Consider the following 21,306-nt stretch of genomic DNA (forward strand, 5'->3'; position numbering starts at 1 on the left):
GGTAAACAACTTTGACACAGCTTTCAGTAACTCAAATCAGAAGGAAAGTAAAGATCTCCAGCAGGGAAGAGCAGCTGGAGGCCAGGACTCCAAATGGTCCCAACAGTGCTGAGCCCCCCCAACCATAAAATTATTTTAGCTACTACTTCATAATTGTAAGTTTGCTTGTTATGAATCATAATATAAATCTGATACACAGGATATCTGATATGAGACTCTTCTGAAAGGGTTGTTCAATCTCTCAAAGGGAAACAATCCACTGGCTGAGTACCACTGTTCCAAAACTATTACTACCATCCGTCTAAAGAAAATCTCATCTTCTCAAACTGAAATTCTGTCTCTAGTAAATACCCAATTTGCCAGTTCATGTTTTTAACAAGGACTTAATAAAATGTAAAGCCTTCAGTTTTTGAGCATTGATGATTCCCTTAACTGTAGGCCTTTCACACACAGCATTTAGTAAAGAATTTCCTTCTATCCTAGTTGGAAGCAGTAGCAGTATTTCTGTGTTGAATTTCATTAACCACTTTTTCTGTCCATTGGGATAATTATTTCCACCCCACATCCTGTCAATGTGTGTTGTACTACATCAGCTTGCTTTTATGTACTGGGTATTTGGTCTGTTTCATTGTTGTTTGCTCTAAGTCCCAGGGATTAAACCTAAGCAGGGTCTCACATGCCACGCCAGACAAGCTGGTTCACTGACTGTATCTTCAGCCATTTGTAGTTATATGTTCAGCCCCACGTTTCATCATTTGGTCCTGGGATATAAACCTTTTGTTATATTTCCATATTGCCCTTGCTAGTACTTTGAACACTTTTGCTGCAACGCTCATTGGTGATTGAGGTGCATGCTTTTCTTGCAGCGTCTGCCTTTGGTATCAGACTAATGTTGTCCTCATGGGATTAGTCAAAAGCAAGCAACTCTCTTCACATTTCTAGTAGCGTTTGCAAAATATTGTTGTTGATTATTCCTTGAATGCTTGGTAGAATTCACCAGTGGCTCAGTCAGGTCTCTTGGCTATTCTCCGTTAACTTTTGTTATTGATCTAGTAACCCACAAGTTATAAATTTGTTTATATTCTTTACTCGTTCATGACTCAATCCTGGTGATGTGTGTGACAAGGGATATATTTATGTCTTCTAGATTGCCCAGGTAGCAGGATCACGACTGATGGCTGTATCTTATAACCCCTTCGTTCTTGTGAGGCCACACAAGTTGTCACTTTCATTTCTAATTTTAACTACTTGAGTGCTTTCTTCCTTTCTAGTCAATGTAGGTAAAGATCAGCCAGTTCTGTTGATCATTTATAGCCACAGCTGATACATCCGGTGCCACCCGCCATTCTGCTGGCCTGGTTTTCCCTGCCCTCTGCTCCAGCTTCTCAGCATGACCAGTGCCTTGTGCCGTAGCTGGGGATGTGTTTCTCTCACAGTCCCAGCCCCTACACTATGAAATTAGGTTGCTGTTTTAGTGCCTCGTTATTCTTGATAATCTGATGCTTTTTTATGTTATTTTCTGTTGTCTTTGCAATTTCCACCTTATCCTACTGCCTCCTTAGTGCCATTTAACTCCCACGTTTCTGCCAGTGGTCATTCGTTTTATTTAAGCATGAATTTGTACTTTATATTTTTTCTGAGAAGTTTTTTTTTTTAGTTTTTGAGATTATAATAGAATTATATTATTTCCCTGCCTTCCTTTTCCTCCCTCCAACCTCTATCATATACCCTCCTCTGGTGTCTTTCAAGTCCCATGGCCTCTTTATTTAATTATTGGTGTGTGTGTGTGTGTGTGTATGCGCGCGCGCGTGTATATTTTCAATCTCACTACCACTTTAGAGCCTGTCTGTGACTACACTGCTCTAGCTGAAACAATGCCCTTTTGTTGGTCAATATTCTCATTTTATTCCTGGTTCCTTACCAGTTTTCTTTATAGTTAATATCTAATATATTAAGAAAATCTTAGGGAAAGCAATCAGATAAGAGGATACTTGAAATGTTCTAAAATCATCATTACACAGTCATGCCATGCAAAAACACGCATGTTCGAACATTAGAGGAGGGCTATCAGATTTAGTGGTAATTGTGAACAACCTAATATGTGTTTTAGGGGCTATTTTTATTTTCAGCAAAGAAACAGGCACACGTTTATGTGTGAGACAGAAAGACACAGTACCATGTTCCTCCCATCACGCAGCATGTATCCTGATAGAGATTCAAAATCAAAACCACTCAACTCATTTTTTTTCTGACAGCCCACAGAACACAAGTGCTGAAAGCCTTGCTCTTAACGTGTCCAGTGACCTGGGATGGCTGTGTGAAGTCAACAAAACAAAGAGAAGTCTGGCCACCTGTTTCAAATAAGTGGCACTGGGTAGCCTAAGCTGTTTTTATTTACACGGTTTCAATAGTTTGCATGAAGAGTTTTACAATCATATTTGCTTCCTTAAGTTTCTAATAACAATTTCAATAACTGCCAGTTTGTTCTCCTATCTCCTTCCCTTTCTGTCCCTCAATTTCCCAACGGGTAATCATTACCTACTTGATTCGTAGCCCTGATATTAGAAGCATAAGCAGTATAGCAAGCAATAAAGGAAGTTTTCTAACTAGGCACACCTGCAGGTGGAACAACGTGCCCAGCTGGCAGCATTTGTGGTGCCAGCATCATGCAAAGGGAAAGAAAGTTTTGCCTCCAGGGCTTAATGTTTGCCTCTGGTCAAATCTAAACTCTGACAGTCAGCTCATCAACCAAGGATGAACCAATCCGTTCTTCATTCTGTACTACTCTATCTCCTTTAGGGGATATACCAGATTTTCTCCTATCATCCTATAAGCTACATAACTTAAAAGCTTACTCTTAATAGTTGGCACTGCTTATTTCTGGTTCTCCTGTTTCCTACAGCGCTGGCACAGCTATAGAGATGAAGGCATTCTAGGTTTCTATGATTCTGCTTCATTCCCTGTTCCTAGATGGTTCCCATTAACTATTGATATCCTTACTTATTAACATTTCTCCTAGACTCTTGTCGTTAAAATCATTCTCTCCAGGCCAATTATGCAAATTTGTAATATTGTTATGAACTTCTGTAACTCTTTCAGGCCAGTCGCAAGTGCATTGGACTGTTGGTGAGAAACCTGAGTTCATGGTCACACCTGAAACATCAAAGACTTTAGGGGCTAATTCAGATCCACTGTATATTTTTAACAACATCCCCTCTGGCTCACCCAGAGGAGAATCATCAAGGGAAAGGTTTCCTAACAGAACAGTCATTTCATGCTTGGCTCTAAGAAAGTTAAACTAAAGGCAACCGTCAATAATTTGTGTAAGGAAAGCAAGGAGAGTAGGTAACACATATGCTCCTGTGGTCAAGTCCAGAATTACACAGCAAACTATCCATTGGCCTTGTCAAAAATGGGCAAAATTCTTCCAGGCCCTGCCAAAAGGAGAACTCATTCATGCTATTCTCAGGCCTTAGCCCTTGAAGAAGTCACATGGTTCCCGGCACACAAGGATACGCTTAGAGAGGTGAGGGTAGAGGATGATGTGGGGAGAGATCTCCTGGGTCTGGTTTGGCAGAGGTGCCTGGAAAGCTTCTGGAGAATTCTCTCCGGCCTCAAACGCTGCCAATCAAGGCCCACAGCCAGAAAGTGCAGTTGTGCGACAGTGCACACAGTCGGTGTGTCCGCAGTGCCTCTCTCTGCCACAGCTCTCGGAAGCATATCTTCAGCTGTGACTCGCTCTCCCTGTCTCGTGGAGAACTGGCTGAATCCCTCAGGCTGTCAGTGTGCGTTCTCTGCCTAGCTTTGTTTTAGAATCTATTGCTAGAAATATAGACGACATGCCAGCCAACTGTCCAAGATCAACAGTCCCCTCCCCAGTAAGTATCTGATAAAAGCAGATTTTCTGTTTTCTTGATTTAGATCCTGGGCTCATATTACCTGCTTTACATCTCATCTGCATAGGTGGGAAACCCATGAATGGGAATGGATTTAGTTTATTCTGCCCATGCCTTACTCCAGCAACACTCTGCTCACCCACTCATTGCGTTAAGAATGGGGCCGCTATGGTGACTGTAGTTAACCACTGTGGCTTGCATAGTCTACCAAACCCAGTACTACTTGCTTTTATACGATGGGGAAATTATTTAACCAATGATTTCCCCTTCATTTTGGCTTTCTGGAGCCTCAGGCTTAAATTGAGTGCCCAGTTGAAAGGAAGACAGTCTAGAATTATGATATTACTTTTTCGCTATTTTCTGTTAATGATTTCTCTTTTACAGTTAATGGTCTCAAGTCTTCCTTACAAGTTCATTATTCGAAACAGGCATAATAGTGACATTTGACTTCGAATGAACATGCCATTGCCATAAGTATGTCTGTGTGTGTTTAAATTATATGTACAGTTCTCTGCACTTTATGAACCTCTAAATTCTGAGACAAGAATAATCCAGATACAACTCTATGAAAACCACCCTCATACACATTTGAAGAGTTTCTGTAATCTGTTCTCACATAATATTCAGGGGATGGCAGGAGCCTTGAATCTGGAGTTGATCAATTTCACACAGAGGCCTCTGTCTTGGGAAATTATTGCTCCTTTGCCACTCACTAGCGTACAGTATCCTAATTGAAAAACCTTTGCCCTTGCTGATAGCATGCTTTTAATTCCCTTCTTCCCTATTAGCAGCGCATCTTCATCAGGTAATAAATGCACATTGGATTCCTGATGATTTGTGTTTTAGACGATGTCCCCAAGGGCCAATTCATCCCCAGGGACACTAATAAACAGTCCCAGAGCCAGATCATTTATGTCTTTACTGCGGGCAAGAATGACACCCAAGCAAATACTTCAATTTAGAACATCTCCAAATTCCACTCAATTCAGCCCAGTGCAATTTATCAAGTAATTATCAAAAGCACTAAGGCTTTTCCCGAGTCTCTGGGAACACAGCAGCAGGTAGAAGTCAAATGCTACCTCCATGAATTCCACAGGCAAGGAAGATTGATAAATAAATAGCTTGAAGCCCAGATTTAAGCATACAGGAGAACGTAAGGGAACACAGAAGAGGGGGCTTCAGTGTCAGAGGGGTGGGAAATGATGAATTCCTAGAGGAGAGGGCTCATGACGTATCAGCGAACAATCTGCCTAGAGTGTGAAGTGCAGGTGCAAAATGGAAATTCAGGGCCAGAGAATTCCAAAGGGTTAGTGCAGGCGCAGACAGACGGTCTCTCTGAGCGTTCTGGAGCCAGTCCAGGCACCCAGTGTTTGATGATTTCACGTGTAAGTGTAAAGGAATATGAGACGCATAAGTAGCTTGAGAGGGAACTGACGAGTTTCTGTTTGCGGCTCAGCATGATGTAGACAATAGCAATGGGACTCGAGATTGACCGTAACGGGCCCTTGGCTTACTACGCTGAGCTCCGGGTGGTTCTCCAGTGCCTGGCCACACTTCTCAGTGGTTACTTCTGCTGTGCCTAATCACTGCCTGTGTTGCCTTAAGAGACTGATTTGTAACAGCCAAAAATGTAAGTTCCAGTATAGTATAACTCCTAAACTTCATTAAGTTCCTTTCTGCCTTTTTTTTTGCCTTTCTCTTCTTTTTATATGAGCATAAGTAAAAAAGTTATTTGCTTATGTAAATTCTTCAAAAGCATCCAGAATGAGAATTCCTTCTTGAATTGTCAGCTTTCAGCAGTGAGTAAAGATCTTGATAAAGAATAATCCACCCAGATTCTCCACCTATCTTAATGAAGTCCATTTTCCTAAAAGCAGTCCACTTAGATGAGCTACACATACATTTTTATAAAGCATCCAAACATGTTTCCCAAAACTACAGGAGAGAGTGACATTGGCCAGGTCAGCGCATCCAGCTGACTCTTCGTATCTGCCCTAACCTGAAGAGTACCCAGCTGCTGGGACACGGAAATGTTTGCTAAGAATGGCAGTGTTAAAATCCAGGCAGATCTCTTGGACTGCTTATCCTGTTCTTCTTAAGCAGATCACTCTCCCAAATCCACCAATGAGCTCACAAGTCCTGAGGGTGTCGTAATTGCTAGATCAACTTTCTTTTACTTGGGATAAACCTAGCACCTTGAGCTCACGACATGGCTGACATGTGCTCTGTCACTGAACTATGACCCCAGACGTGTTACCCAATAAAAAAGCTAGAACTAATGGGCCAAGCAGTGTTTTAAATAATAAAGTTTCTGTTTGGTTATTTTGGGAGTCTGGGCAGCCAGGAAAGGAACAAGCAGCTTCCTTACAACATAAACTTACTAGAACACTCAAATACTTTAATCAGAACTACTACAAGGTTCAAAATAAATATCAAATGGGCTTCTGCATACGAAGAAGGGAAAGGGCAGAGAGCTAGAGCCGGGTAACCTCGAATCATTTTCTTAACTATCACAGTGCCTACCCAGCAAAGGTCAGAGAACAGAAAGCTTTGTACTTTCCAATTACCATCAGCTTAACAAGGTGAATTTATACTTGATTTTCAACGCTAAAAAATGCTCTAAACACGTCAAGGAATCGGACACCATTCTGGTTCTCAGCTCTCACATGCTATGGTCTTCTACTCTTAGAACACGTGTTTCCACTCAGATTGAACAACATTTTTCCCTCAGATGGAAATTAAAGGAGACTGAGTGAGTGATATTAATAAATCAGAAAGCACAAAGAGAAAAGAAAGCTTCCCTCCCTGAGGCCTGAGCTTGAGATCTTTTTCAGGAAAAGAATTCCAAATGGGAACCTTTGACCAGGTACAAACACAGATGCTCTGGGCTGAGACTAGCAAGTGAAGTCTAATTTAGCCTTAGAAGTCCGATGCCTAAGAAGGTGGCACTAATTATAGGACCTCTTGGTCATGTGATAGCCCTTGTATCTTGCTAATGGGAGACTCAAGACCTTACCGCCATTATCTGTACCCCATCCTAACTATTCCAACATGTGTATGGCGACAACTTTGGGCTCCTTCACTTTCTGTGGTTTTGGATTCCTTGCCTGTGTTTGTGAACGGAGCTGTAAACACTCTGGGGGACACTATAAAGTTTCTTAGCAAGCCTCTGCCAGAATTCTCCTTAGCAATGAAGCAGTGAGTTAGCTCGGCCCTGCCCTAGAGAAGAGAGAATAGCCAGGGCTTTATAAATAAATCTTTAACTGATTCCACAGGAAGGCGATACTGGGATCGTCCTCTAGAATTTTGTATATATTTAAAGCGTTTTCACAGCAACATCTTTCAAAGTGCTGAGGATTAGTTTGATTTCCTGTCTGTTTATTAATACCACTAGAATAGTTATAAATCAGCTTGTGGCTAGATGAAAGACACCACAAATTTTGGCTTGCCCAGTGCAGGAAAATGTTTTGCATTCTTCCCCCCTAGGAGGAGGAAACAGGTCCATTCCCTTTGTTGAAGAATCAAAGAATTAGCTTGATTCAATTTCCTTGAGCATCCTCCATCTAGGGAATCGGGCTATCACTTCTATGAAGCAGTCTCTAGGGTTTTCCGGAAAGCTAGTTTACACCCAGACCACAAACAAAGGGTCAGGTTTGCTTCCACAGTGTGTGGGACATTTGCAACCCAAACTGAAATCTCAAAAGAGCAGGATGAGGGGAGGGGGCAAGGAAGCACTGTGCAACCTTTCTGAACCTCTTGTGTGCTCCGTGGTCTGACTTTGCATTTGGCGTAGGCTTTCTCTGCCTCCCTAGCTCGCTCCTTCAGATTACATGTCAGGTGCTGTGTGATGCATTGAGGGCTGGAGAATCGGTTAACAAGATGGTGATATAGGTGCCTAAAAGCTTCCTCTAACGGAAACCACACAAACACAACAGACATAATTATAAACTGGACTACGTGTTGTGCAGAGGGCAGCGACTGACATGGAAAAGCACCCAGGGAAAAGAGCCAATTTACAGTTAAAAGCTAGAAAGAGCCCCTTCATAGTCTAGAGACTACAAAATTAAGGGACCGTTCGATTACATTCCCAAGGGTCCCAGTCCTGTATTCATTATTTCCAAGAGGAAAGATTTAAGATGGCAGGGCTGCAACTCTCCATCTCTGTGAGGCAGAGTTCAAACTGTCATCTTCTTAAATCCTAATACAAACAATTGCCTGCACTGCTCATTAAAGCTGCATGGAGATACAAATCTCAGGGAGATTATTTGAGCACAGGTTACTTGGGATAAAAAGCAAAGGTTTACAGTGCTGTGTCCTTTGGATGGGAGCCAGGGGAAGCCTTGAAAACGGGTCAGGATTTGGAACAAAGCCATGGAATACAGTTGGGACACGGGAGATAAAAATAGCACAGGAAGCTCTCTTCATTAATTTCTCTTGCTGTAGCAACATGCCTGAAGCTGTAGCCTTTAAAAAAAAAAGTAAGTTTGTTTTGGTTTGGTTGTGGGGTTCAAGAGGAGCAAGGTGTCAGCACCCAATCTGGACTAGCAGATCGTTCTTAAGTGATGGGGTCCTAAGAGGGAAATGGTCAAGAGATGAGAAGCTAAACGAAAAAAATAAAAAAAAAAAAGTACAACATCTTATTTATGGTTTTCTGAAAGTGAAAATGGGAAACAGTCTGCAGCCACTACCACACAATGGGAAGAGATCAGCAAGCTAAGTAATCAACATTACACGAGGGGAACACGAGGCATCACAAGAACATCACAGACTGAGTGCACAGGGGCCGTGGGACTGATAACAATAACAGGTGGGAAGAGAAGGTGTGCTCAGGACCTGAAGTCACAGTTCACCCAAGGCCCTGGCCCCAGGCCATGACTGGCTCTTTCAAGCATGTTCCCAGTTTTAGCAAAAGAACTGTGTTCCTTCTCCAGACATCAAGACCTAGGGAAAAGCACTGGAGCAGTCTGCCTTCAACAACCTTCTTCTGGAGGAAGCTTCAGGCCACCTGGCATCACAGTGTCAGGAGTGAGTGTGTGTGTGTGTGTGTGTGTGTGTGTGTGTGTGTGTGTGTGTTTGCACATAACAAAAAGCATTTGTAAAATTGCTAGACTCACAACAATCCATTCTGGTGGGAGAGACCTGACTCATCCCTAAGAAAGGGCATTAATCTATTCATGAGGGTGGGGCTCCTCATCACTTCCCCACCAGGTCCCACCTCTTGAAGTTTCCACCCTGTCGCGATAAACAAATTGGCAACCAAGATTCAAAATCAAGAATTTTGAGGCCCAAACTACAACCAACCATCGCACAGATTTTTAGTAAATTACATTTTTTTTTAAGTTTTGAGAGAAATTCTGAAGTTAGGAATGGGCATATTTAAACTTACTTCACTAATAAAATCATTGATTTTTAGATACCGCAATTCCAAGTTACGTTCAATAGCAACCCAAAACAGGAGGAAAGAATGATAAGAGTAGAATCAAGGAAAGGGAGAAGAGATCAAGAGATGGACGGAGGGAAGAGAAAGCAGGCCCAAGGAAAGAGACATCCTAAGAAGCAGAGGGAAGGAGGGAAGCGATGAACAGTTATGCACTGAGTGCCTGGCAGGGACAGCACCAGGTCACTGAGTCGCATTAGTATTAAACACGTACAGTTATCTGGAAGCTCTTCATGCAAAATAGGCAAACTTCTAAACAATTTTTGCCTCGGCTTACTAAACTCTTCAGTATTAAAGGCACAAACTGGAGGTCCCCAAGCAGACCTCTCTTGACTTGGGGAGCTAAAACTAAAACACGCAGAAAGCAGTATTTCCAAGGCTGCCATACCGTTATCAACCCTAGTCAAAAGGCAAGGAGTCTGCACCTGCCCGTAACTGTGCATCACTGATCGACCTGTCTTTCTGTCCATCTCTACCAACTTTGAATGAGTTAGCTGGCATTCCAACTGTATGATCATTTTATTCAAAGTCAGACTGGTTTCTGGACAGCAGTGCAATAAGACAAAAACCAAAGCTCTTAGATCAGGTGGGCATGGCCTGACTGAATGCTTAAGACTGTATGGGAACACATGACTTTGGGTGGCTTAAGACTGTATGGGAACACATGACTTTGGGTGGCTTAAGACTGTATGGGAACACATGACTTTGGGTGGCTTAAGACTGTATGGGAACACATGACTTTGGGTGGCTTTGCAACATGGCATTTTACTCAAGCTGTACATAGACCCTGTTCTTAGAACTGCAGCAGCCTGCCTGATTCACGTTCTCTTTCATTCTGAGAATACTGACCAGCAGGGAGGATAAAGTGGGGAGTCATGTTCTTTCCAAGAAAGAGCAAAGGCTGTCACCACAAAGCCAGGCTGCTTCGAGGTGAGGTCTCAGATAAGCAGACATGTGTGTGGTCAGGACAGTGTTGAGTTTGAGGCATTACATGATATGGAATGACACAGGCCAGGAAGGGAAAAGTCCCAAGGTTACTTCCCCAAGTCAGTAGCTCAAAGATCAGCAGAAAGACAAAAGCAGCAGGAAATACATGTGAAGTAAAGAAGTGGCAGTAGTGTTTCCCTAAGATGGTGGAGGCCCAGGAGAGGAGCTTGTTGAGAGATTAGTGGAAGAATAGAAAACGGAGAAAAATGACGTAATCAGCAACAGCTATTCTTGAGAAAGCAAGAGTTAGCTCTGAGGTAGATGAAGGTAAGGAGATAAACACTGTAACCTGTTAAAAGTCAGGCTCAATTTCTTCTCTACAGAATGAGATCCATACTAGTTGGGAAAGCTCAGGGGTCTATCTTAACACATTAAAGAATAATGTAAACCCCTTAAGTTCATTTTCACCATTAGAATAAGGTTTCCATAAGCAGTATGTGCCGTGCATTGCTTTGAAATGAACACACAGAGGCTGTAGAAAGAATCTTAACATTTTAGTATCTAATGTGGAAAAAACTGTATTGCTCTGTATCATTCATGTATTCCTAACTGAAATGTAGAACCCAAATGTAATTATAAGGGAAGAAAAATAGACTCCAAATGAGGAATAGTGCTGTCCTTATCTGAGGTATTGCGATCTTCAGGATAGACCAGTGTCCTGATAAGGGAAAGGAACATTCCATACAAAAGAAAACTAAATTGGGGGAGCTACTGAATGTAAAAACCTTAGTCTAGATTCAGCCTAGAGTAGACACCGTTTAGGTCACCTGACAAAAGTGGAAAACCCACAGGAAGTGAGTAAAATGTATTGTATTGATGTGGAATTGGCTGAAGATTATAGATTGCCTGCAATAATGGAAGAAAATATCCCCACCGGAGAAAGTGAGCACTGACATCCTTAGGGTAAGGACGTACAACCCACAGAATTTATGGGAGAGGTGCACGAGAGTCTACTTTAGCACTGCAAACAGCCAAACTGATGGTATTTGCATAAAGATCCTATACTCGAAGCACTCCACAGCAGTTGTGAATTTCTAACCGATCGATTGTAATTTGGAAGAAATGAAGCTGGGCTATTGACAATACATTTAGGAAAAGAAGTTAACACAAGGGAGCTTAATTCTAAAATGGTCATGAACTTCTGATTAGATCCGTATTTATCTTGTAATAGTTTACTACTAAATAAATAAATATGTAATATATTTATGCACACATACTTGCATATATTCATGCATACATACGTATGAATTTAACAATAATGAAAAAGGCTATCAAGAGTGGGGGAGTCATGAGAAGGGCTCAAGGGAGAGTAGCAGGGAGGGGCTAGAGGAAGGAAAGGGGAAGAAAGTGACTTGATTCTATTTCAATTAGCACTTTTTAAAAAGAATGAAAATTAATGAATTAATCAATAGGAAAAGATGAAAAAGAGAAACCCACTCATGGCTAAAAAAGCCAAGGTTGACATGAACTTCTCTCCAGTATAGATCCTCTTAATTGTAAGCCATGTGTGCAGAAGTCAAAGCAAGTCAGAGTGTTCCTTTTTTTGTACTTCTAGCCTGTCATCTTCAATCCCCTGTGTGTCAGATGGGTAGACTTGATCATAAAGATTGCAGGGAAGTTTGGAAGCAATTAATTTTCTGTTCTTGTGCATTTGGTAACAGGTACCTTTATGATGACGTGTCCTTCAGCTTCTACAAGTTGAGACTTTATCTAAAAATTTTAGAACCAGGAGTATATCAAATTTTGAATTACGGTGCAAGAATTCAGAATAACTGTTTCGCTCTGTTTATACATTCTTAAATACAAGATTTAGGTCAAACATATGTTCATTTGTTTCACATAAACTTGCACACATGCTCTAAAAGTCACTCTTGCCCAGTATTTTTAGTGCGACTGCATTTTGACTGTAAGCCAATCCCAAGAGGCCAGGTAGGGAACTTTCTACCTGCAATGTCATGTAAGCACACAAAACTTTGGAATTTAGGAGCCTTTAAGATTTTTTCCTTTCTTGGATTAAGGATTCTCAATACAGAAAACAGAAGCTACTGTTACTTTAGTAACAAGCTTCCCTGGTCAAATCAAAGCCATCTTTGGTCTGCAGAAACCTGGCCGGAAACAATTGTCTTTCCCAGGTGTTCTCCACTTGGGACTTTCTGAAGGAAGGAAGCAGGCAGAAAGAGCAGAGGCTTCACAGCCCAGCAACGGGAATCACCTTAAATACATAGAGTACAACCTACTCAAGAGGCTTCTTGCAGCACACAGTCACCCCAGTGGTCAGGAATTAGACATGAGGATTGGAACTCAGGGCTAGCCTTTGTGGGACCATCTCCAGAAAAGGGCAATGCAGGCTGTAATTCTGCAAAAAGTGAAGATGCAGAGAGGAGATGAGCAGCTCCTAGGCTGTACAGTACAGACGTTGAGATTAAAATGACACCATCTTTGATCATAAAGTCATCAGAATGTGATCAAATTCATCACATAGATGATCTTGTCACCTTCGGTTTCCCATTCTCTCTCTCCGGTTTACTTGTTTGATGTTTGTTTCTTTCTTTGCTTGCTTGTTTTTTATGCTCTTCAGTTTTCATTCCTGAATTTTCTGTAACTGATACTTTCCAAGGTGCAGGAATAGAATTATTATAAACTTCTTTGTGTGGTGATCTCTGGCCATGCAGAGCTGAGGAAGACTTCTAGCATTAGCAATGTGCGTGCTGGCTAGAAAACCATCTGAAGGTCCCCGTACCCACAAAAATGAACAGGTTTCCTGCTTGATTCCTTGGGGCAAGGTAGAAGTGCCTGCTGCAAACTATTATTTATGAATACGTGGGGGCATTCAAAGAAGATTGGTAAGAAGTGGTTGTCGGAACTCAGTGTTTGGCTATTGTTTGCTTTGTTTGGTTTCCAGTCAGTTTTACTCTCTTCCTTCAGAACTGCTCTTTAAAATTCATTTCTCATTAGTGGGAGAAAGCAAGGTTTCTTCAACAAAATACTTTTCAGAGAAAAGTATCGATTCCATCTGTTTCCAAAGAAGGAAAAAAAAGGCCATGGTGCAGTCCATCTATGATTGGTGAGAGGTCGGGGAAGGGAAAAGTCAGCTGAACTTTCCAAGCCATGAGGACCTTCTTAGTCTTAGAAAAAAATTGTCATTGTTCCTGAAGCAAACCAGCTGCCACACAGACTGACAAAACACGATTCTCAAGAAGTCCCTCCAGGGAGGTTCGGGTTTGAAGGTTAACAGTGTCCGCATCTGGACCGTACACGTGAACTTTGAGAGACAGTGGGTAGAGCTAGAGTGTAGGAAAAAAAAATGGAAACATCCTGCTTCCTGAGAGACTATCAGCCAGGCAGAGCTGATGATAAAGTCACGAAAGTGATTTCTGAGCAATTATTAATTTATGAAAAGCAAAGAGTGAAATGCCAGGGAGCAGACATTTCTTCCTTCAGGGATAAGGCAGTAAGGCAGGTACGAAACCTTCGGGGAGAATACTGGGTGATGTTCAGAGGAGCAGCACCCCGGGTGTCACAAGAAATAAGAACAAACTTGTTCCATGGAAAAGTCTTTATCATAAAGAAGGAGTGTGCCACCTTTGGGAATGGGCTACATGTCATTCTTGCTTGGAAGTAGGAAAGGAAACCAGCTGTTAATACGTCTGGCTTCTTCCACTGCTGTCCCTCTTAAAGAAAGACACTCCAGGCTGAAAGGGATCAGCACTTTTAAACAAGGATATTGGTTTTAAAAGCAGGCAACAGTCACGTATGAAGGCAAGACTTTTTTTAAGCTGGAGCAACAGCCCATGGCCGTTTCCCCACTAAACAAAGCAGGGTCCTTGGTTGGCTTACACAGGCACAAAAAGAAAGCTAGTTCCTCCACATTTCCAAGTCTCGGACCTTGTGCTGGCTTTGTGGTCCCATAACTCAGACCTTTTTGGAATACTGTCACTTCATAGAGAACTTCCAGGGCTTCCATACAGTTGCTTAGTCCAGTAAAACTCAAAGACATTCATAGCATCTGATGCAGTCTAGCTAGCCGGTCCCAAGACTCCAGGTCCACCTGCCTTGACTTCCGCTACCGTCACTGCCTCTCACTTTTGACAGCCGTCTTCCTGTTTGCCCTTCCAGGTTTCACAGCGGCAGCCTCCCTTGTGTCCTTGGCGTGGGCCCTAGCCTCCTACCAGAAGGCTCTCCGAGACTCCCGAGATGACAAAAAGCCCATCAGCTACATGGCCGTCATCATCCAGTTCTGCTGGCACTTCTTCACCATCGCAGCCAGGGTCATCACGTTCGCCCTCTTCGCCTCGGTGTTCCAGCTCTACTTCGGGATATTCATCGTGCTCCACTGGTGCATCATGACCTTCTGGATTGTCCACTGTGAGACGGAGTTCTGCATCACCAAATGGGAAGAGATTGTGTTTGACATGGTAGTGGGCATCATCTACATCTTCAGTTGGTTCAATGTCAAGGAAGGCAGGACACGCTGCAGGCTGTTCATTTACTATTTTGTAATCCTTTTGGAAAACACAGCCTTGAGTGCCCTCTGGTACCTCTACAAAGCTCCCCAGATTGCGGATGCCTTTGCCATCCCGGCACTGTGCGTGGTTTTCAGCAGCTTTTTAACAGGTGTTGTTTTTATGCTGATGTACTATGCCTTCTTCCACCCCAATGGGCCCAGATTTGGGCAGTCACCAAGTTGTGCTTGTGACGACCCTGCTACTGCCTTCTCTCTGCCTCCAGAAGTGGCCACAAGCACACTACGGTCCATCTCCAACAACCGCAATGTTGCTGGCGACCGCGACCAGAAATTTTCAGAGAGGGATGGATGCGTCCCTGTGTTTCAGGTGAGACCAACTGCACCACCCACCCCGTCATCTCGACCGCCACGGATTGAAGAATCAGTCATTAAAATTGACCTGTTCAGAAATAGGTACCCGGCGTGGGAGAGACACGTGTTGGACCGGAGCCTGAGAAAGGCTATTTTAGCATTTGAATGTTCCCCATCTCCTCCAAGGCTGCAGTACAAGGACGATGCCCTTATTCAGGAGAGGCTGGAGTATGAAACCACTTTATAAAACGGAAGAAGCCACAAGGTCCCCATGAAGAGATGACAGCAGGGCTGTGGCAAAAATGACCCTTCATCAAAGAGTAGGGCAATGAGCTATGTATTCTTAGTCCAAACATTGTCATGGTATGGTTTGATCTTCCATTAGCTGACTGCCTGTGGCTGGTGTCCCATTCAAGCCAGCAGTGCTGAGAGTCTCTTACTCCACCTAAAGGGGCAATGCCAGCCTAATATGACTGTTGTTACCAAATTTCTCCAGCACAGGCTTGGAGCACATTCACCGGAGGGTACCATTATTATGAAAAACATGTTGCCTCTAATCATTAAGGTATTTTGATGGAGTTTACTGATTTTTGCATAAATATGTTCATATGTACACACATACACACACCTCCACCACCATCACCACTACGACCACCAGCACCACCAGCGCTCTATCAAGAGTTGAAGTGAAGCTGGAGAGATGACCCAGTAGTTAAGAGCACTGACTGCTCTTCCAAAGGAGCCAGGTTTGGGTCTCAGCACCCACTTGGTGGCTCATAACTGCCTGCAACTCTAGCTGCAGGAGCTCCCGTGCCCATTGTTGGCCTCCTCCGGCACTGCACACACATGGTGCACAGACATATATGCAGGCAAAATTGCCAGACATGTAAAATCAAATTAAATCTCAAAAAAGAGCTTAGGTGATTTCCTTGATGCAAAGTTCACAAAAGACTCCAGGAAGGAAGCAATAGTGCTTAGAAAGATTTCCTAAACCATTTTCTCATTGGAAACCAGTAGCATATGTGGGAAAGCCTGTGCAGGGGGTGGCAAACTCAAGTGTTTACACATATACTAGCATTGAACGAATGGTTCTCTTTCTACACATTTCAGGATTTGTTTCTTACTCTAGGTTTTGCCGTTGAGGGCATCTTTTATGACAGAAATCCTATGCAGCACATGTGTGGCTTTGGATGAGACCAAGTAGCTCAAATCCATGATGGAAATTAAATTATAGTCACGATTCAGTATTCAATTGCAAAAGTTTATATGCAAAGAGCAGTTGGAGGAGGGGCAGAAGGAGAGTCAGATTCTCAGGTGTGTGCAGTTGGTATCAGAATGCACCCACAGAGCCACAGGAGAGGGAGGGCTGTTTCCAGGTACAGAGTGAGCATGGCAAGCTGGTGTGATTCTGGAAACCACATGCCATATCCTTCTACTGTCAAACTTTGTCCAGTCCGCAGAACTGATATGGAATCCCCCAAAACAGAGAATAAGTGGCATCCCAAAGCAGACAAGAGAAGAATAATCAGGTTGTCCAACTCCGTACAGACTTACCCTCTCCCACCCAAGGTCAAAGTGACGTGTCTCCTCGAGACTTTGGGAAACCTTTTAGCAAGAGTGAGCACACAGACGCAGTGTGGATGCTTTAAGGAAACGGCCTGGACTGCTTGAGGGCGTACCACTCCATCAGCTAAGATGTGTACTCAAATCATCTGTAAAGTCACGCTCTTACCACAAGCTTCTGAGTTTTAAATACCTCCGTCCAGCAAGTAAACATTCCCGCTTTCTGTTCTCAGTGTCCTTGGTCATGGTGCTTTACGTTGCATTAAAAGTGCCGGTCAAACTTTGATAGTATTTTTTTATAGTTGGTGCAGAGTGGAATAACTCATGGATTATTTCAATATTTTTGTAATAAAAATATAGGGTGTACATATAGGCATTGTTGCTTTTTTTATAGACTTGGAATTATTTAAAATACATTAAATGTCATATTCACTTGGGATGTCAGAATCCAGTCTACAGATCCATCAGCCTGCCTCAGCAGATTGAAAGCACTTGGCCCTGGAGAGATCGCCTTCCTTTTTGCAATTGGACAGCCCAGGAATCTGACCAGGGTGCTATCAGAGCATCAAGTAAAGAGGGAAGTGGCCTAACTAGAAAGGGCTTGTGAAGACTGATCAGTATCTCCCAGGAAATCAAAGATGGAAGTGATTTCTTTCATCCATCCATTAGAACAATCTGACCACAGTGGAAGATGTCTTAAACTTCCTTCCCTGGTTTTATACTAACCCAACTGATAAAGATTAGTCAAGTCATTAAAAATAAAAAAGGAAGAAAGTCAGTTTCATTTAACTATTCACTTAAAATAGTCAAGATCTAGAGCCACCACCCATAATGAATGAGTCATCCAAAGACTGTGGTCCCCAAAGTAACATCCACAGGAAGGGACAGAGGGCTCAAAGCAATTTTTTAAGACAGAATTTTTATCAGACAAATTTCCTAATACTCAATGATTTGACCCTTCAAGCAAGATTTCCACTACAATTCACTAATCTTTTGTTGGAATGAAGAAAATTCCCTTGCTGCCAGTAAAGCTTCAAGGAGGACCCTCGTCTTCTAGGCAAATGGTGGACATATCCTGTTCCAGTGTAGAAGGAAATCACAGTCATTTGGGCAGTACTCCGCTGGTGTGCAGAACCATGCACTATCAACTTCATTAGTTCCAAGACAACTTTTCACTGATGAGCTTTGGAGTCTGCCTTTCCCAAGGGATCTACAGCTCTGATTCTGTGAGTGAACGACCGTTAGCGTCACCATAGTGTCCAGCCAAACAAGCCAATGGGAGCACCCGTTCTTGGATCACGTAAGTTCTAAATTCCTTCTCAACTTCATCTCACATGCAGCATGCTAAGGGTTAAACGAACTGTGGTATAAATGGAAGAAAATGTGCTGGACTTTGTCTCAGTGGCAATATAGGTAGCCAGACGGATGTAAAAATCTTGAATTTCCAGTCATTCCCCCAAGTACTGTAAATATTCTTGGGTCTGACTTGTGGGAGGATCATGACGTTGCAGTGAATGATGGAGTCTTGTTGAGGAAACCAGTTATCTATCTGCCATGCTACAGTTGTGGCTCTCCAATGTAAGAAAAGCAAGCAACCGTCATGATATCGCTCCAGCAGGACTTAATCTCATTCTGCCGGTTCAGAAAGCAGACACTGAGCTCAGCCTGCTGTAGAACATAAACTCAGGCTCCAGAGTTAGGAGGCGGGATGCAATGAGGTAGCATCAATCCGCAAATGAGCAATTTTAATTCTTCCTAAAATTGTATTCTCCTCTGGCATGAAACTCTGCACAGAGTAGCTGGAATATATCCAGAAAGGGTGAGCAATGGCTAACATCCAAGTGGAAACGAGGGACTCTGTCTGAGGCTGATAATACTGCCTCAGCCTGAATCTACTTCGATTCACTTAAAAGGATAATCTTGCTATCTCATGGCAGTCATTGTTTGCATGAGATGATGATGTTTTCTAAAGAGAAAAAAAATCTCTCTAACTAGCGTCTGAATTGATCCATACTTAAAGAACACACAGATATACATCTTAACCATGCTGAGAGTTCATTCGTGTGGGGAAAAAAAGTGGTTTCCCATGACTCTCTGCTTCCCAAGAACCATGTCCTGTGCATTCCCTACATCATCTTGCCTCCCTTGTCTTGTCCAGTCCAGCAACCACCTTTTCAGACCCTCTGGGACAGCTCATCTGTGATGAATCCCATTGACACAGCAAAGGAAATAATTTCCCTTCCTAAGAGCTTAAGATTCTGTAACTCAAGTGTCAGCAACAGGCAAGTTACACAGGTAATTGGAAGATATCTGAACTGAGGATAAATGAAAAACAGTGAATCTCTAGGCACACAGTTTATTTTATGCAAAAGTGAATATGGGCTAACCATGTGGTTTAGCAGGCCAAGGTGCCACTAATCCTGATAGTATGGGTTCAGTCCCCCAGAACCCACATGGCAGAAGGGAGAGCTAACTGTCAAGTTGCCCTCCACACACATGTCATGGCATGTGATTGCCTACACACATATACATTAAGTAGATAGATAGATAGATAGATAGATAGATAGATAGATAGATAGATAGATAGATTATAGATTTTTGAATGTTTGTGCCTATAAGATGATTAAGTAATAAAGCTGCTCAGTGCACAATGGTGTAAACCTGACCTGAGTTTGAACCCTGAAACCCATGTAATATTGAAAGGAGAGAACTAACTCTACAAAATTGTCCTCTGACCTCCACATACACACCATAGCACATATGTCCTTCCACACACATGTGATATATACACAGACGCAGACAGAAAGACAGACACTCATATCATATTAGTGTACACACACAAACACAGACACACACACACACACACAGAGAGAGAGAGAGAGAGAGAGAGAGAGAGAGAGAGAGAGAGAAAGAGAGAGAAATTTAGAAATTCATGGAGTAGCCTAAATCGCCATGACTCTTTGAAATCCCTTATTGCTAACATATAGATGACAAGAATAAAGTACATTCTTTTCTTCAGTGCCTAGGAAATGGTATGTTATTGACCTGTAACCTTTTAGACAAGAATCTTCTATGCATTCCTTTTTTAAAATCAACTGTCCTTACAGTCCAGGCCTACAAGACATGCAATTCCTTGCTTCTTAGCTTGGGTGAACTTTACCCTCCTTAAGCTTCTCATCACTTAAGTGGCTTGATTGAGAACTTCTGTGTCCCTCCAAAGTTCCTGGAACCCGTTGAACTAAGCCAAGGAAAACCCGTGTGTTCACACATAGTTGAGCATGGCTGTGCAGTCACTTTCAAATGCAGCTGATGCTACTGGGGGGAGGAAAGTTCTGACACAATGTTTAGACAAGACTCCAGAGAATTTGTTTCCAATGAACCACTTTCCAGACTAAATATGTGCTCCCTTGCATTCCCCACTATCTTTGCCATTAGCCATGACTGTTTCTATATAAAGCTTGGGTTAGATGCCTGCATTTTTAGGTTTTCAAGGAGAATTAAAATAGTTCCAACTGTCTATCAGAATCTGACTCTGGGTAAACGTGGGAGCCAGAAGCTGAAAACACAGCAGGACTGAGGTGGACCTTGTTATCAGTTTAGTGATGGACACAAATCATTTCCCACTCCTTTGACTAGTAATCCAGTGTCACTTTTATAAACAAAGTTGTCACACCTGCCAGCTTGGACTCGTGGCAGCCCTCTGCTACCCAACATGTGATGCTTCTATGTGACTAGGAATTGGTGGTTTCACTTTAGTTCCCATTGCTGAGTCTCTTTCTCCAACCTGTATATACAAACGGGAGATGACCTAAACACTAGATGACATCCTTTCTCCTCTCTCAGACACCTATATTAGCATCAGGTAATGACAGAGCTCTCTGCCAAAAGCTCTTGTCCAGTTGCTATTCTGAAAATAGGCCCACTGCAAGATTCTGGATTCTTTCTTGTGACGGACAGCCTCAACGGGATCATTACCCATTTGAAAGGAAAACTGCTGCATGTGGGTGGAATTGGATAAAAATGTAATGAGTCATTTAATTTTGCTAATTGTAGCAATTAGGCTACTCACAAGCAGCTCCCACCGCAGAGAGCCAAATGGAAGACATGGCAAGCAGCCATGTGCCCACAGAAATGAGGGGCTCAGAAACTCTCCAGAGGGTGGTCAAGGCATTCAGCAACCTCACCCTCTACCTGAAATTTTCCCTGGATTCCACGAGGAAGCAATAATTAGACTCTTGTTTATTGCATGCAGTAACCCTGCCCAGAAATGCAAAACTTAGAAAATTGGATGGCCTAGACTTTTCTACTCAAGGATGCTTTCTGTCTCTGACTCATCTAGTCAGTTGTTTAAAAGGTCTGCATATTATACTGATCAACACAAGCACAGAAACAAACTAAGTTAATGCTGCTTTGGCTAGTTTGTTTGCCTGTAGCTTTTCTTGCTGCTTGATTTCCATATCAGATGAGAGTATTATTTTGAAGAATTTACTGTATGCTGGTGCTATGCTGACAACCCTTACCTCTGGGGTCACAGTAACACCTCACAACCACCAGTGAATGACAGCATTTTTGTATGACACAGCTTCAGCCCAGAGATGGTAAGTGGC

General features: G+C 42.7%; 1 protein-coding gene across 1 annotated transcript in view; it reads left to right on the forward strand.

Moving 5' to 3' along the window:
* Positions 1–15,383, forward strand: part of Xkr4 (XK related 4) — a 314,653-nt gene extending 299,270 nt beyond the window's left edge. The window contains exon 3 of the mRNA XM_038348407.1: positions 14,437–15,383. Coding sequence (XP_038204335.1) covers positions 14,437–15,383 — 947 coding nt within the window. The remainder of the gene's footprint in view (positions 1–14,436) is intronic.
* Positions 15,384–21,306: the final 5,923 nt, after the last annotated feature.

This window comes from Arvicola amphibius, chromosome 11 (genome assembly GCF_903992535.2).
Source record: "Arvicola amphibius chromosome 11, mArvAmp1.2, whole genome shotgun sequence".
Classification (NCBI taxonomy): domain Eukaryota; kingdom Metazoa; phylum Chordata; class Mammalia; order Rodentia; family Cricetidae; genus Arvicola; species Arvicola amphibius.